Source organism: Oncorhynchus kisutch, linkage group LG14 (assembly GCF_002021735.2).
Source record: "Oncorhynchus kisutch isolate 150728-3 linkage group LG14, Okis_V2, whole genome shotgun sequence".
Classification (NCBI taxonomy): Eukaryota; Metazoa; Chordata; class Actinopteri; order Salmoniformes; family Salmonidae; genus Oncorhynchus; species Oncorhynchus kisutch.
Window position 1 is genome coordinate 63,912,502 of NC_034187.2, and position 18,305 is coordinate 63,930,806.

Below are 18,305 nucleotides of genomic sequence, written 5' to 3' on the forward strand. Positions count from 1 at the left end.
TCAGGGTCCCGTGGGGCCGATCTGTTGGATGGGACTGCTGGACAGTGATCCTTATCTGGGGGATTGGATGAGTGGGCCCTCTGGGGCCTTCACTAGCACTTTGAGCCGTGACAGAGAGAGAAAGGGAGAGGAGGACAGAGGGAGAGGGGGAAAGAGTAGAAGATAGATCATGGCAGAGAAGGGGAGAGGAATAGGTGGTGAAAAGGAGAGAGGGGAGGGGGGAAGGAACATGGGAGGCAGTGAGACTGCCCCTTCACTGTACAGTCAGGGAGACGCATCACTGCAGGGCAGGATTAAAACCCTGCACCGGTCATCCTCTCAGTCTTTTACCTGCTTCATTACTTGCAGCAGAACCTCTTACTGCTCTATGGGACCAACAAAGCAATCTGTCCTGTGTCTGTCTGTGTGCCTGGGGGGGAATCTTAAGATGTCACACCCACCCACATGTCTTCATTTCCACTTACATAACACATAACACCCAGGCTGCTTCAGCGTACACACACACATTATCAGGGTGGTAAATCATACCTCTAATGGATTTCTAATTTCAGACAGACGCAACAAATACAGCTCTACTTTCACCTAACCACCAGGCCAGGCAAGGCTTGGTCTGATTGGATATTGGATCCCAACGCCCCTGTGTCCCATATCCGCTTTCCCGTTCAAATGGTCACACACACACACACACCCACACACACACACACATACACACGCACAAACCCTCTTTCACCGTGTGAAAAAGGTGGGAGACTGTGGCGGGGGCGAGAGAACCTTTTGATGTTGCTGCACAAGAGAGGAAGAAAAGCATTAAATCTTAATCACTATGGGGTTGTGTTGTTGGCCTGGAAGCTGAGGATACTACCACACAACACTGATCCACACCGGCCCTAATCTCATTTAGGATGTGTTGATTTATTGAGATGTGTCTGGGACCAGGCTCAGAACTCTGAGAGCAGACCAAGGTTATGGAGGCAAACACTCCTCTACTGAGGGTCACACCGAATTGAGGTCAATTGACTGTTCAGCTGAGCCACACTCACTCCCCCAATCTTTTACTGCTGCCATTGATTTCAAAGGGAGAGAAAACATGCACACAGAACAGACGCACAGGCATACACAGAAACACACACACAGAAACCCACACACAGGCATACACAGAAACACACACACAGAAACCCACACACAGGCATACACAGAAACACACACACAGAAACCCACACACAGGCACACACAGAAACACACACACAGAAACCCACACACAGGCACACACACAGCTATTGGCTTCTCGTTAAGGGCGTTTTGGAGGAGGGCGAATGAGAGACAGCTAGAGGTATAAATCATAGGATTTAATGAGGCAGCTTCCAAACAGCCCACCACACACACACACACACACACACACACACACACACACACACACACACACACACACACTAGCCATAACAACACCATCAACTAAACCCAGGGCAGAACAAAGAGATATTTATGACTCTGCTGCACTGGGGGAAATTAAGCCATACATATATGTAAACATAAAACAAATACTCTAATAAAGTACATTTATACTCCCATGTTGTCACTATGAAATAGTGCAGCAGTGTTTCCCTACCCACTCCTCTGGGACCAACTGGTCATTTGCACATATTTGCTCTATTCCAGGAGCACAAGCACAATAGATTAAATGAATTACGGCTTGATGATTCCCAGCTAGCAAGCATACTATGGTGAACCAATAGCGGCCCGTCTCTGGCATAGTTTGCGGCCCGCAGCTGCAGTTTAATCAGTGCTGGAATAGAACATACAGTACCTCCTCATTCAAGGGTTTTTCTACATCATGAAGCTGGTTGAGAGAATGCCAAGAGTGTGCAAAGCTGTCATCAAGGCAAAGGGTGGCTACTTTGAAGAATCTCAAATATAAAATATATTTTGATTTGTTTAACACTTTTTTGGTTACTACGTGATTCCATATGTGTTATTTCATAGTTTTGATGTCTTCACTATTATTCTACAATGCAAAAGATAGTAAAAATAAACAGAAACCCTGGAATGAGTAGGTGTGTCCAAACATTTGACTGGTACTGTATGTGTAATCAATCAATCAACCAACCAACCATTAGTTAGAACTCAACTGGTAATCACTGGGCAAGAAGGTGCTAACGGCTAGTTCCATCTGGTGCCACTCACCCTAACCCTCACCGCATAGCATTGTCTCTCCCCTGGTATTTGCTGGGCCAGAAGGTGCCAACGACATAGCATTAGACATATAATTAGCTAAATGTATGTGTTAACACACACACATTAGCGCTCACCTGGTATTCGCTGGGCCAGAATGTGCTGACGGCTAGCTCCACCTGGTGCCACTGGCGTCCATGTGACCCGGAGACGTTCCAGACGGCGCTTCCCCGCGGCCCCCCCGTTGACCCGGATGTAGAGCTGCAGGTCCCCGGGGGAATGGCCGTCGCGGCTGTACAGGAAGTAGCTGAATTGGATGCAGTGCGTGTCGTTCTCACTCAGCGAACGGAGGAGAAGGTGGGCCCGCTGCCCCACTGCATGCTGGGACGAGTTCACCATCATGAACGACCCTGGGGGACGGCAGAGAAGAGACAGGGTCAGATGGTTATAATGCAATTCCTGTCAACAGAGACGGAACTTTAGGGAAATCTCCATGATTTGAGGGAAAGCGTTTCTCTGCTCTACCTCTGTCTCTACCACAGGCGGCCGGTGGCACCTTCATTGTGAAGACGGGCTCATAGTAACGGATGGAATGGGACCAATGGAATGGTTTAGAACACATCGTTTCCATGTGTTTGATTCCATTCCATTCACTCATGATTATGAGCTGTCCTCCCCTTAGCAGCCTCCTGTGGCCTATACCTCTCTCTACCTCTCTCTCAGACCGTATAAGGGTTTCTTTGTCTGCCACAATGCCTCAGATCTCCCCTGTTCAAAGCTCTGTTTTATGGACAGACAGGGAGAAGACAGACAGCATTTCATTTAGAGACTGAGGTTCACAGAGCCTCTCATCCCTCCCCTTCTGATTCGCTCTCTCATCCCCTCGGCACTCAAGGTTGTAGCCTGTCGCCCGGCCATGACACAGGTGTCAAACAGACAGCCAGACAAACAGAGGGAGATTTGCCTTCACAGCTGTCCACACACCTCAATGGATGAGAGAGCGCGAGAGCGAGAGAGCGAGAGAGAGAGAGAGAGAGAGAGAGAGAGAAACAGAATGAGTCAAAGAAAGAGAGAATGAGTGATAGGGAGATGTCCATGTTGATCACACCAGATTGGGAATAGTGTTCATGAGGGAATCCCAAAAGAGTATAATTCTAACCATTCTAATCTTCTAATAATGATCAATGGGTCACAGTATTGGAATTTGTTACCGAAGCAATCTTCTAAGTGCTTTAAAGACACAGCTGTAGTGTATTCTCTATGGAAGGGCAGGATAGGATGGGTGATGTACTTGAATGAGTGTGTAATCAGGGACTCAGTGCCCTGCCACTTCTACTGCCATTAATCACACTGACACTGTTATTAGGCTGTAATGGCAATCTAGGGAGTACTTTGAACACTAGTGATTACACACGCACACACACACACACACACACACACACACACACACACACACACACACACACACACACACACACACACACACACACACACACACACACACACACACACACACAGAGCGATGGGCTCAGGCCCAAATCCCGGTGACCTTCCTGGAAGTGAGAGCTCCACTCCACTCCCTCCTTCTTCTACTCCTCCCTCTCTGCTCAGCAGGTAGAGTGATCAAGATACTACAGCTCATTGGGGACCTTATCTCTCTCTGTCCCTGACCTCAGGCTGGCGCTGGCTGCCTTCATAAGGAGGTAGTACAGCATGTGACCTATAGCATGTCTCTACAGCTTCAGCCCTGTGACCTCAACATGCCTTTCAGACAGGCTGCCTCTCCTCATTGCATTTCCTCATCACCTTGCCCCCGGGTGGCACAATTCCAGTAACCTTCCTGAAAATGCAATGGATTCAGGATTTCCTGCTTATTCTCTCCTGATTTCGGGAATATTCCAACTAGGATTTCTGGAAAACCTGGGAATTTTGCAATGCTACTTTGCCCAAATCAGAGAAAAACAAAACACACACCAAAAAACACAATAGAAGGTAACACAGTGCTGGGTCAATGAAACCCTGTTCTTGTCGGTTTGCTTTGCTTGCTCACAGACAGAACAAGGAAAAAACTGAAGAAAGTTCAGTCGTTCGCATCAAAAGTTGTGATTCCCCAGAACAACCAAGACCTACATCAGCCAGGTCACAGCACAGGGCTGCTCAGTGTTTAAAAACCTCTTACAGTCTCAAAACCTTGAGTCCCCTTTACTGTCCAAAACATCCCTACATCCCTTTCCTCGCTCTTCTCTTTCCTGATCCCTGTCTGGACAAAACATCCCTTCGGTCTCTTTTCTCATCCTCTCCTATCCCATTTTCCCTGACCTCGACCCTGAACCCAGCCCAGACAGAACCGTCAAGCCTTCACTAAATTCCTACTAGCAGCTTCTCCTCCTCGGGGGGACTGGCAGGCAGTATTCTCAGAAAACATTGATTTTCCCCTCGCTTCCCTTAGAATCTCACCTACATCCAGATTTGGACCAGAGCAGGCATCGACTTGGCCCCTACCGGCCCCCTGCGCCCTCACTGTCACCATGCCTCTGATGTGTGGAGACTCCTGGAGGCTCTTTGGGCCACGAGGCTAAATTGCTTTTCTCGCAAGATCAGCACGCAACTGAACTACTTCTCCCTTTCTAGTTTGAGATTTGAGACCAGGTAACAGGCCTATGTGTGAGATAGGGAGAAAGCTGTATTGGGTAGGGTATGAGATGAGTGCTGTGACCAATAGATAGACAACAAAGACATTAGCTGGAATTGAATTGACCCTGGCATAGCGATGGTAACGCATTGTCTTGTTTATCAACTGTAACCCAATCTCACACAATTCTTCCTCTGAAAATAGGAAGCTTCTAGTTGATGAACAGTGCTGGAAGGCAGAGAGAGAGAACGAGTGAAGATTAAAATATGTCTAACTAATTCTGACAGGCCCTAGAGCCTGTATGGAAATCAAATTAAGATTTACTCTAATCTATCTATGCAAAATATTATTACACTCACTGATGTAGATATACCCTTATCTCACAGTTGTAGCCACCTAGTGGTGATTTAGGAAACTGCAGCAATCAGATTAGGAAACCCATTCATTATCAGACTAAACTCAACTGACAAATGAGGGACTTCCTAATATGGAGGCCATAATCCACTAAAAACAAATAACTGAATCATATTATTTTTTCACCAAGAGCTGATATGATGAACTGTCTGGGACATATTTTTCAGAATATACTTCAAAATGGAAGCTAAAGCTCAAAGTCAGTCTAAAGACATGGGTTAATACTGTGTCTGCTAAACATACCAAATTGCCATCATTCACCTGAGCGTGATTGAGTCAGTCCATTTTATAAATGCATTAATTGGAAATAAAACAGCTTCTTTCCTGTCCATCCTTGAGGAGTGAGACACACACAAAGAGGCAAGTACACACACACACACACACACACACACACACACACACACACACACACACACACACACACACACACACACACACACACACACACACACACACACACACACAGAGGCAAGTACACACACACACAGAGGAAAGTACACACACACACAGAGAGGCAAGTACATACACACACAGAGAGGCAAGTACACACACACACAGAGGAAAGTACACACAGAGAGAGGAAAGTACACACATACAGAGAGGCAAGTACACACACACAGAGAGGAAAGTACACACACACACGGAGGAAAGTACACACACACACAGAGGAAAGTAAACACACACACACAGAGGAAAGTACACACACACACACACAGAGGAAAGTACACAAACACAGAGAGGCAAGTACACACACAGAGGCAAGTACACACACAGAGAGAGGCAAGTACACACACAGAGGCAAGTACACACACAGAGGCAAGTACACACACACAGAGGCAAGTACACACACACAGAGACTCTTTAACTTGGTTTAAAAATATCCGGAGTTGCTGAAATATTCTCCATCAATCCATAAAGGCAGATAAGGCTCCCCTGTAACCCTGGCTAGCCCTGCCAAAGATGAGGGAACACACACACACACACACACACACATTAAGAGATTAGGGCACAGCTCTGACTTTCTGCATTCCTATCAGAACGTCAGATATAGCATATAGGGTGGGACCCAGAGTCTCAGGTCTCACTGTTTTTATCACACACACCAGGAGGAAGGGGAGGGGAGATATATAGGGAGAGAAAGAAGAGGGGAAAGGAAGAGAGAGGGTGAGAGAGGTATAGATGGTGAGAGAGATTTTTGATTGTTTATTTCACATTTATTTGTTATCTATTTCACTTTTATTTGGCAATGTAAACATATGTTTCCCATGGTCAATGAAGCCCATTGAATTGAGAGAGAGATAGAGCAAGTAAGATAGTGAGAGCCTCGACATTCGTTGCCTTTATCTTTTATATTTCTCTCCTCCACCATGTTTTAAGCTTTCTGGCTCCGCTCCCATCAATAATGTTTTGTCTAACTCAGCCAGGCTTATTCTGAAGCCAGACAACACCATCGTTCACAGCCAAACACCATGCATTTTAATCACAGTATTCTATCAATGGTTTTCTGTTCTTTTTCTGCTATTTTCTGTTTCATCAATAGAGGTTAAATAACAGTCTGCCAGGCAACGTGTCTGTTAATCAACTTGGTGTTGGTGTGTGTCCAGTCGGACTTTATTATTATTGTTATGTGTGTGTGTGTGTGTGTTAGTCTATTTCCACTGCTGATTGGGGACATTCGGAGAAGGTCATCCTGAAGTGTTCAATCCCTACTGTTTTTGTATTTTGCGGTTTCATTTGTTAGTGTTTTATTTTTTTATACTGTAACCTCAGGCTACTTTCACCACAGATGATATTTGAAGGGCAGTCGCGGTGGTCGATTGGGAACATGCAGATTTGCCTTGCTGTTTGTCCGTGAGTGTGTGTGCTGCTGTAATGTGTGATCTGTAGAGCTGGTTGGCAGGGCACTGAGCTCGCAGGGCTGTGCTGTGTTGTGTTCACTGAGGCCGAAAGGCACCGATGCAGATTCTGCCATTTACAAAGTGACACAGTGCTTACACTGTGCAAATGGGAAATAGGCTAACCAACACCAGCTGCTCATGAATGCAACATAGAGAGACTCTAGCAACACAAACACACACACATACAGCTAACCTCCGTACACAAACAATCAGAGTCCGTCTGGATCTTGGGTTTGGAGCGAACGCGGTTCCCAAGGTGAGGGACGGGATCTAAACACACGACCGGGACTTACAAAAAAAATTGAATTATTACTAAGCTTGAAGGGATTGACTTGATATTGACACTGTATAATGAATGACAGCCTCTTTTGCTGGTAGAGGAGTCAACATCACCGCTAGCCACGGTATGCAAGGCCTGAACCGTCTTCGTTGTAGTGGGGCGGCAGGTAGCCTAGCGTTTAAGAGCGTTGGGCTAGTAACTAAAAGGTCGCTGGTTTGAATCCCCGAGCCGGTATAGGTGGAAAAATCTGCTGTTCTGCCCTTGAGCAAGGCAGTTAACCCCAAAACAACAACTGCTCCCTGGGCGCCGTGGACGTGGATTAAGGCAGCCCCCTGCACCTCTCTGATTCAGAGGGGCTGGGTTACATGTGGAAGACAGTTGTACAACTGACTAGGTATCCCCTTTCCCTGTAGCAGCACTGTAAACACACACCCACACTCAACCTGTCTCTTTCTCTCTCTGACTACATTTGGCCTGCCTCCCTTCCCCAACTGTAAATGACTTCGTTAATGTCTTAAGGAATCCTCAATCTCCCTCAAAGTTCACTGCTAAGAGCAAGGGACCCACGTGCCCTATTTAAGAAAAGACAAGAGGAGGTGAGGAACACGGAGAGACAGAAAAGAGAAGCCTGCGAGGTACTGAGCTGAAACAAACAGTAGATCACACACACAAGAAATAAAGACAGAAAGAAAGCACTTCTGGGAAGGAGAGGAGTGTTATACAGTATGGAGATGCTTTAGCAGACAGGGGGAAGGGTTGGAGAGGGTATAGGGTTGTCAGCACACTGGATGGCTGGCTGACTGGGTGGTAGGGTGGCTGGCTGGCTTAGCTTGTACTGTACTGTAACAAGGATCTAGAAACAGGCGAACAAGACATTCTCTTAAATGAGTTAGTTTTTCTATCACTACAGCAGAGATACAGAAATACCTCAGACATCGGGTCTTTGTGGAGAGCAGACACGGAGGAAGGAAGGAAGGAAGGAAGGAGACACTAACCATGCCCTGTAAGGAGACTGTGTTGGGTGGGAAGAGGGTGAGCTATTTGAGCATATGTTCCCAGGTAGAATAACCTGAGGCTGGTTAATAAAAACATCCCTGAGAGGAGAGAATAACAGTACGGAACAGCCTTGAACTATTTTCTATGTTTCTTTGTCTCTCAGTCTATGTGTTTCTCTCTCCCTCTCTTGGACTATCACTGACTATCACTGGCTCTCAGCGGCACTGCAGTGCAGTTGATACCCAGCCCAGGTATGAGGTCTGCCAGTATGGACCAGGGCCCAGTGCTCCCCCTACCTCCCCTCCTCCCCCTACATCCAGTCGGAGTGATAAGACAGTATCAGTTACAGCCCTGCTGAGTGCCAGCGGCATAAGTGCATCTGGAGGAGAGCAGGGAGTTGCAGAGAGAGCTGAGTTGCATGCAGATCACCTTCGGGCAGAGAGGAGAGAAAGGCCCTGGCCAGAGACATGTTCACAACCTGGCCCCACATACAGTGCATTCGGAAAGTATTCAGACCACTTGAGCTTTTCCACATCTTGTTCTGCTACAGCCTTATTCTAAAATGTATTTAATTGTTCTTTTTTTTACAAATCAATCTACACACAATGCCTGGAGGTACCACGTTCATCTGTACAAATAACAGTACGCAAGTATAAACACCATGGAACCACGCAGCCGTCATACCGTTCAGGAAGGAGACGCGTTCTGTCTCCTAGAGATGAACGTGCTTTGGTGCGAAAAGTGCAAATCAATCCTAGAACAACAGCAAAGGACCTTGTGAAGATGCTGGAGGAAACAGGTATAAAAGTATCTATATCCACAGCAAAACGAGTCCTATATCGACATAACCTGAAAGGCTACTCAGCAAGGAAGAGGCCACTGCTTCAAAACCGCCATGAAAAAGCCAGACTACGGTTTGCAACTGCACATGGGGACAAAGATCGAACTTTTTGGAGAAATGTCCTCTGGTCTGATGAAACAAAAATAGAACTGTTTGGCCATAATGACCGTCGTTGTGTTTGGAGGAAGAAGGGGGAAGCTTGCAAGCCGAAGAACACCATCCCAACCGTGAAGAACAGGATGTGGCAGCATCATGTTGTGGACCCCCCCGCGTTGCTGCAGGAGGGACTGGTGCACTTCACAAAATAGATGGCATCATGAGCCAGGAAAATGATGTGGCTATATTGAAGCAACATCTCAAGACATCAGTCAGGAAGTTAAAGCTTGGTCGCAAATGGGTCTTCCAAATGGACAATGACCCCAAGCATACTTCCAAGTTGTGGCAAAATGGCTTAAGGACAACAAAGTCAAGGTATTGGAGTGGCCATCACAAAGCCCTGACCTCAATCCCATAGAAGATTTGTGGGCAGAACTGAAAAAGAGTGTGCGAGCAAGGAGGCCTACAAACCTGACTCAGTTACACCAGCTCTGTCAGGAGGAATGGGCCAAAATTCACCCAACTTATTGTGGGAAGCTTGCTTGGAAGGCTACCCGAAACGTTTGACCAAAGTTAAACAATTTGAAGGCAATGCTACCAAATACTAATTTAGTGTATGTAAACTTCTGACCCACTAGGAATGTGGTGAAAGAAATAAAAGCTGAAATAAATCATTCTCTCAACAATGATTCTGACATTTCACATTCTTAAAATAAAGTGGTGATCCTAACTGACCTAGAACAGGGAATATTTACTCTGATTAAATGTCAGGAATTGTTAAAAAACTGAGTTTAAATGTATTTGGCTAAGGTGTATGTAAACTTCTGACTTAAACATCACATGACTAAAAATCACATTTACATACGTATTCAGACCCTTTACTCAGTACTTTGCTGAAGCAGCTTTGGCAGCGACTACAGCACTGAGTCTTCTTGGGTATGACGCTACATGCCTGGCACACCTGTATTTGGGGAGTTTCTCCCATTCTTCTCTGCAGATCCTCTCAAGCTCTGTCAGGTTGGATGGGGAGCGCTGCTGCAAAGCTATTTCCATTTCTCTCCAAAGATGTTCGATGGGGTTCAAGTCCGGGCTCTGGCTGGGCCACTCAAGGACATTCAGAGACTTGTCCCGAAGCCACTCCTGCGTTGTCTTGGCTGTGTGCATAGGGTCGTTGTCCTGACGGAAGGTGAACCTTCACACCCAGTCTGAGGTCCTGAATGCTCTGGAGCAGGTTTTCATCAACGATCTCCAAAGAGGCCAAAGAGTTTAATCTTAGTTTCATCAGACCAGAGAATCTTGTTTCAGGGATGATAAATGGAAACAGGATGCACCTGAGCTCAATTTCAAGTCTCATAGCAAAGGGTCTGAATATTACATAAACACTTGCTAAAATTTTGAAAAACCTGTTTTCGCATTGTCATTATGGGTTATTGTGTGTAGACTGATGAAGACATTTTTTTATTTAATCAATTTTAGAATAAGGCTGTAACGTAACAACATGTGGAAGAAGTCAAGTGGGCGAGAGAGTAGAGAGGTTGAATAGGGGGCTAGGCTTAGTGGTCAAGTAGTCTGAACCAGAGTGCTTCAACTTGACATTATATCATGGTAAGTGTCAATCTGTAGCCTACATCTTCACCACAATAATATGAATCAGATCCAAACCTGTAACTTGTCTTAAATATCTCTAGCAACAAGTAATATATGTTGGGTAAGTTACATGTTTTGGGCAGTAGGGGGCACACACTACTTGCCCTATAAGCCTTAGTGTTCTCTTCTCTAAAGGAGGGTATGCCAACAAAACAATGTGTCTCTTTAATTCTACGCCAGAACACATGGCACACTGATGGATTAAAACAGGGTGGTTTACATTTAGAATCTGTCACTGAATGAATGGGTTTTTTCGGGGGCACCAGTCTGATCTCAATGAATCAAATCATCTTGAGAGAGCAGCCAAACGGCCCCAACGGCCCAACGGCCCAACGAGACACAACAAAAGGCTGCATGTGCGCTTTTCAAAAAATGTCCTCCTTCAGCTCTGATTGGTCGCCCACAAACACAAAGCATCCAATGGGCTTTCCAAAACAACCTTGCTCAGATCTGATTTACCTCCTCAGACACAAAGCTTCAGCCTCAGCCAATGCTCTTGGCCGGCATTGTTCAAAAAAGGGAAAACAAAACAGGCATTACTTCATGTTCATTTGTGCTCCTCAGTCTTTTAGAGGCAAGCACTGCCTACTTATTCAAAAGCTGTTACTCATTCAAAAGTCATCACTCCACCAAACACACACACACAAAACCCATCACTCAGGCAGATATAATTGAAAGACATTTGTAACCCAGGATCTTAATTCACATCCTGCATAGCTGCAGTTTAATGGTGACGGGCTTCTCGCAAATAAAGCTGTTGGTAATTGAAAACAATAGTCATCAATCAGTATAATAAGCATCTCCGGCTGAGGACGAGGAGGAGAAAACACCCGCTGTTCTATCAGTCCATCAAACCTTTACGAGCATAACACACACACACACAGACACAGAAACACACACATGGTAACACGCCGTTCTCTAGTCCATCAAACCTTTACGAGCATAACACACACACACACAGACACAGAAACACACACATGGTAACACGCCGTTCTCTAGTCCATCAAACCTTTACGAGCATAACACACACACACACACACACACACAGACACAGAAACACACACATGGAAACACGCCGTTCTCTAGTCCATCAAACCTTTAGGAGCATATTGTCCTAATCCTTGTCACATCCACCATGGACAGCCGCCTACAAATCATCAGTGATAAGGCTTGACCAATGAACGCCCAAGGAGGAAACAAACACATGAGGAGGCCCCATAAAAGAACGAACCCCAGGCCAGTGCCTACGGCCATTCAGCATAGCTATGGAATTCAAAACAAACTCCGTGCTTACTTAGTGAACAGCTAGGGGGGACAATATCAGGGCAGAGATATGACAATGTTACTCTTTATTTTCTGTGCAAAATGTAGGATTGCCATGGTTGAATGTCATATACTGTACAACAGAATATGCAATACAAAGTAAATGTTGAAATGTTTTCTACATAATCAAACGCCGTATTTGACATTTAAAGAAACAGATCTCTGGTATAAAAACATTGGTTTACTAGATCAGTATATGTGAAAGTCCGAGCTGACTCAGCCTGACTGCTTCAGAACAATAGGGTGGTACCAGCCAGTCTAGTCTACCATCCCAAATGGCACCCTATTCCCTATTTAGTGCACTACTTTTAATCAGGGCTCATAGAGCTCTGGTCAGAAGGGGTGCGCTATCTATAGGGTGCCATCTTTGTTTACCCATTCCCTGGGCACGGACCCCGTAGCATGGTCCAGAAACAACAAGACAACAATAGCAATGACAGTGGCTGTGACCTATAACAACAGCATGGGGACTTGTTTGCCTGCTGTTTCTGTCCCATGAGGGGTGACAGAGGGAGTGGCAGAGAAACAATGGGCCTGAACAGACAGAGTGTGTGGGGGGGCTGGTGACACACATGGCCCCTGAAGCACCGCTAGGCCCAACCTCCTTCTCCCACCAGCCCCATGACACCCCAAGCAGGGCAGCTACGGGGCACAATCTGGTACTGGGTCAAAGAATCCAATTAATCCATGACAGAGAGGGACGCACTTTGAGAGAAAAGGGGGACAGAGGAGAGAACTTCCAGACATTCTGTTTGAGATGGCTGAAAGAGAAAGAGAGGCAGAGAGAATGCCACAAGGGAATAGGAAATAGAACTTCATTGCCCTTCGACCTGTCAGAGTGTATGTGTGTGTGCATGCGTAATTGCGTGCTGTGTGTTATATATTGCACAACCCACTGTTGTGCATCAAAAGATGTCCAATTGTCTTCAACCCAGCTGGGAGGGGGATGACACCTTACTACACTGCGCATTTTTATCTAACTACATTCATTTCTGGGGAAATGTGAGGAGCGTCAACGACTATGTCAACGGCTCTGAACCTTCAGTTTTTAACTCCTTCACTACCTCTATTTCGATCTAACCCACTAGATCTCACACTAGATTTCTGAAAACTTTTGGTATTGTGCAAGTCCTCCCCAACTAGGGCACTGTGACTGATGTTAGGAATCCAATAGTGAAAATGGTGTAGGAGGGTGTGTGTGTGTGTGTGTGTGTGTGTGTGTGTGTGTGTGTGTGTGTGTGTGTGTGTGTGTGTGTGTGTGTGTGTGCGCACGTGCGCATGTGCGAGTGTTTGTGCGTGTGAGCGTGTGCGTCTGCCAAGACGTTAATGTGAGGAGCATCGCCTTTACAAATAGGGTAACAGGTGCTGCGTTAGCAGCGGTGGTGCGTTAGTAATTCCCGGAGCAGGGTCAGCTGGGGCAAGGCGTAAGGGAGAGCAGGGTGTCAAGGGTATGTTACTGGCAGATAAATAATAATAAATAATGCTGTGTGATAGTCATGGTAAATAAATGTAATAGCTGAGCCATATGATTCAACACACGTCAGTGACACTCTCCTGGGGACTACAGCGTTCTAATGGAACACCAACTCACGCCCCATCATCATTACAGTTCAGCTACACACAGGGAGTCAGAATCAGCAGATAGCAGGACACAGTGAGGGAGAATCAGCAGCTAGCAGGACGCAGTGAGGGAGAATCAGCAGCTAGCAGGACGCAGTGAGGGAGATTCAGCAGCTAGCAGGACGCAGTGAGGGAGAATCAACAGCTAGCAGGACGCAGTGAGGGAGAATCAACAGCTAGCAGAAAACAGTGAGGGAGAATCAACAGCTAGCAGATCACAGTGAGGGAGAGAGGGTGGGTAAGTGAGAAGGAAAGAGATTGACAGAGAATTATGACATAGACAGGAGCGAGAGAGAGGAGCCAAGGTTCTCATCACCGGGGTTGTCTGTCTTTGCCTTAATCAAGGCTTTGAAAGTCTCTCTCTCTTTTTCCTCGCCGGCCTGTTAACAGCAGGGCTGGTGATCCCATGCCTGTAGAGAGGTGATCAATCAGAGAGTTGGTCCTGCAAGGCAAACGCCGTCCTGGTCGGGCCACTACACAGCTGCTCTCTACCTCGCCGCATCCTCCAAAACACCCGCCTGACGACAGTGATGAATTAGAAAACGTTCAGTGTGTTTAGGAGTCTCAGACTCCACTCTTCTGCATAATAACTGCTGCGTAGCATGCTCTAATCTCACTCCCCCTGTCCTCTCTTCCCCTCATCTTTCAAGTCCTCCTATCTTCTTTTCTTTAATGACTTTGCTGTCTCTCTGTCGTGTTGACGTATCTATTCCTCTTGGTGCCAAGTAGACTTGGGAGGTATACCGTATATACCGTATACCGGAGTATATGGAAATAGCCACGGAATGTTCAATACCGTTGAACCTATTATTTTTAACATTTTAACATTAAATTTTTTATAAATGTGTATATTTGTAGCTACTTTCTAATTAAATATCTGCAGTCAACTTCTGCAATACGCTGTGAGATAAAGATTTTGTTCTTCATTTCACCTCTCATATAATATTTAATTATGAAGCTAACCGGTAGTCCCCAGTCACATGGTATTTGTTTACAAGCACACAACACGAGAGACCGAAACCTTGTGAGTCACTCAATGTTGTGCGGCACACACCAGGTGATCTAGTTACATTATGGAAATCACAACTAAATGTTTGCCAGCTAGATATCTTATAACTATTAAGTGAACTGTCTAAAATGTGCTAAATGTGGCCTCCCGACTGACGCAGCGGTCTAAAGGTTCGATCCCAGTCTGTAACACAACCGGCCATCATCGGGAGTCCCATAGGGCGGTGCACTATTGGCCCAGAATCGTCCGGGTTAGGGTAGGGTTTGGCTGGGGGGGGCTTAACTTGGCTCATCGCATTCCTGTGACTCCTTGTGGCGGCCTGAGAGCCTGATCGTCAGTTGAATGGAGTTGAAATTGTATAAATTGTTTGCTATGCACTCATTAGCATTCTCTATGGGATTTTACATGTACTTGTTACCATTGCTAACCTTCGGATTGCAGAGGCTTTGAAAATAGCACCTCCCTTATGTTCAGTGCCGGTATTTCCGAATAGCCCGGGATAGCACAAGGTCAGTACGAAGGTATGACAATCTGGATACCGCCCAAACCTAGCCAAGTATCTGACGTTCACCTTGCTAAGGCAAGCGAACTCAGAGTTTTTGAGTAGCTAGTTGAGCATTCAACCATTCATATAACAGACACAGTATTACAACCAGTGTCTGGAGCCACTTCAGAGTACTGAGATCCTACTGGTGTATTCAATTGCAGTATGATCTCCCATGGGACTAAACCAAGGCTGGCGGCATAAAAGCTACCTAAGAGCAGAACAAGTGGGACACACACACACACACACACAGCTATGTCTTACTATACTTGTGAGGACCAACAATGGATTCATTCAAAATCCTATTTCCCCTCACCCTAACTACTAACTCATAACCCTAATTCTAACCCTAACCCCTAAAAAAGCCTTTTTACATTTGAAATATCTGAATATTATTTGGTTTAATATTCGTGAGGACTTTTGGTACTCACAACTATTGTAAAATGTGTCCACACACATGCACCCACTCATGCGCACGTGCCTAAACACACACCTTGAGGGTAGTCCTCTAAAAAATGAGGTATCTTATTCCGCACGGGCTCAGTGCTCTGCTCTAAGGATCTGCTCTAAGGATCTGCTCTGAGGATCTGCTCTGAGGGTCTGCTCTGAGGATCTGCTCTAAGGATCTGCTCTGAGGGTCTGCTCTGAGGATCTGCTCTAAGGATCTGCTCTGAGGGTCTGCTCTGAGGATCTGCTCTAAGGATCTGCTCTAAGGATCTGCTCTAAGGATCTGCTCTGAGGATCTGCTCTGAGGGTCTGCTCTGAGGATCTGCTCTAAGGATCTGCTCTGAGGGTCTGCTCTGAGGGTCTGCTCTGAGGATCTGCTCTAAGGATCTGCTCTGAGGGTCTGCTCTGAGGATCTGCTCTAAGGATCTGCTCTAAGGGTCTGCTCTGAGGATCTGCTCTAAGGATCTGCTCTAAGGATCTGCTCTAAGGATCTGCTCTAAGGATCTGCTCTAAGGGTCTGCTCTGAGGATCTGCTCTAAGGATCTGCTCTAAGGATCTGCTCTGAGGGTCTGCCCTGAGGATCTGCTCTAAGGATCTGCTCTAAGGGTCTGCTCTGAGGGTCTTGAGAGATGGGATAAAGCTCATTGAGCAGAGCTGTCACAGTACTCCATGAACACTGAAGACTCATCATACAGCTAGCCCCAGGCAGTGGAACTGAAACCCTCTACACAGAGGAATGTCTGTATTGCCTTACTGAGTGTTTCTCTGTATCTCTGTCCATCTTCTTCATGCAACCCTGATCCTGGGTTTTACAGGCACTGTGGTAATGATTTCCAATGAGTTACTAATACTGTACATATCAAATAAACTTGAGCTTGAAAACATAAAGAAAGGAAAGCCAACACACGCTGCTCGCAGGCTTTATTCTTACACCAACATGGATGTTTCAGCTGGAATAACCTTCGTCATCTGCTTCAATAACCTGTGTAGGAAGGACACTCGTGTGGCCCCAGTTTGTGTGGCCTGGTGTGTGAAGAAAACACAGTACATCTGCAAAAAGAGACAGGAAACTGGATGGGTCATTAAAATGAAATACATGAGGCATGGAACCAGTACCAAATAAAGCTGAAGTCTAGGACAAGTATATTTTAGTTGTGTCAATGCATCATGCTGTATGAGGCACAACCCAGGAACGATATGTTTTATTCCTTAAGCTTTGAGATATGACTTCTCGCTCAGTTCAGTGCTCATATGTATGTATTATTTGGGGGCTTAGCTCACAAAGAGCATTCGGAATGATGACGAAGAGCTCTGTAGAAGCGTTGTGCACTGTGTGTGTGTATGCTTACCATGGGAACCCGTGCACTGTGGCTGGTCTTATATTTCCCATTAATCACGCACTAGCTGGCATTGCCCTGAGAGATGACAAACCTAACACACACACTCGCAAACCAACACAGCCCCACCACAGAGAATGAAGGGTGGAAAACAACAACTGCCATGGTGTTGGGGAGAGAAAGTAGGGGTGAAATTAAGATTCAGGATTATGTTTTCACTGTGATACACCTGACACACTAGCTAAATTGTTCCCCAACTCTTTTTTTCCCCAATTTTTTTGACTCTCAATCTCTATCTTTCTCCAACACTCTTTCTCTGTCTCTCAATATCCCTCTTTCTCTCTCTCACTCACTCAATTTCTATTACTCTCTCTCTCTCTCTCTCTTGCTCTCGTTGCCTCCTCCGATACACACAACACACCAGGGTTTCCGTTAGCCAGCAATTGGCTGCTTTTGGCCGATAAAAAAAGCATTAAAGCCGATAAATCAAACTGTTGCCGACCAAAATGACCAGTAGAAAAAAAATTGAATTGCAAAATAATGCTTTTTATTAATTTATGGAAATACCATTCGATGAAAATACATTTGACCTTCCTGCTTACCAGTCTATCTGCTAATTTGCATCATTTTATGGAATGAAATTGTCCTGTGTGAATTTTTGTTAGCCATCATTTTCTTATTTATCCAACACAACTATCACACGTGCACAATATAGTTTATTTTGAGCGGGATTTTTATTTCATATTATGAGGCATGTCTTACCTTGCTTCAAAACAGTTTATAGGCAAAATACGATCATGGAAACGTGGAGGCAATTATTTTATAAAGACTTCATAGGCGGCAAGTGAGTTTCAAGTTTGGTGAAGCTTACAACTTATTCTACCATTTCTACAGTTCTGCATGCCAGTTATAATTTTCATGTACACATTTTTGTTGAACAGTTTCATTTCAATCAAAATCATTGTCACTTGGTTAATCATAAAAATATGAATTAAAATGATAAACTTCTAAAAGTTAACTAATGATCACCAGCCGATGCCATATGGGCATAT

General features: G+C 45.5%; 1 protein-coding gene across 1 annotated transcript in view; it reads right to left on the reverse strand.

Moving 5' to 3' along the window:
* The window catches only part of LOC109904417 (receptor-type tyrosine-protein phosphatase U-like), a 268,951-nt gene that overhangs the window by 121,958 nt on the left and 128,688 nt on the right, over window positions 1-18,305 (reverse strand). Inside the window, 2 exon segments of the mRNA XM_031788734.1 lie at window positions 2,307-2,411; window positions 2,413-2,579. Of these exon segments, the coding sequence (XP_031644594.1) occupies window positions 2,307-2,411; window positions 2,413-2,579 (272 nt within the window).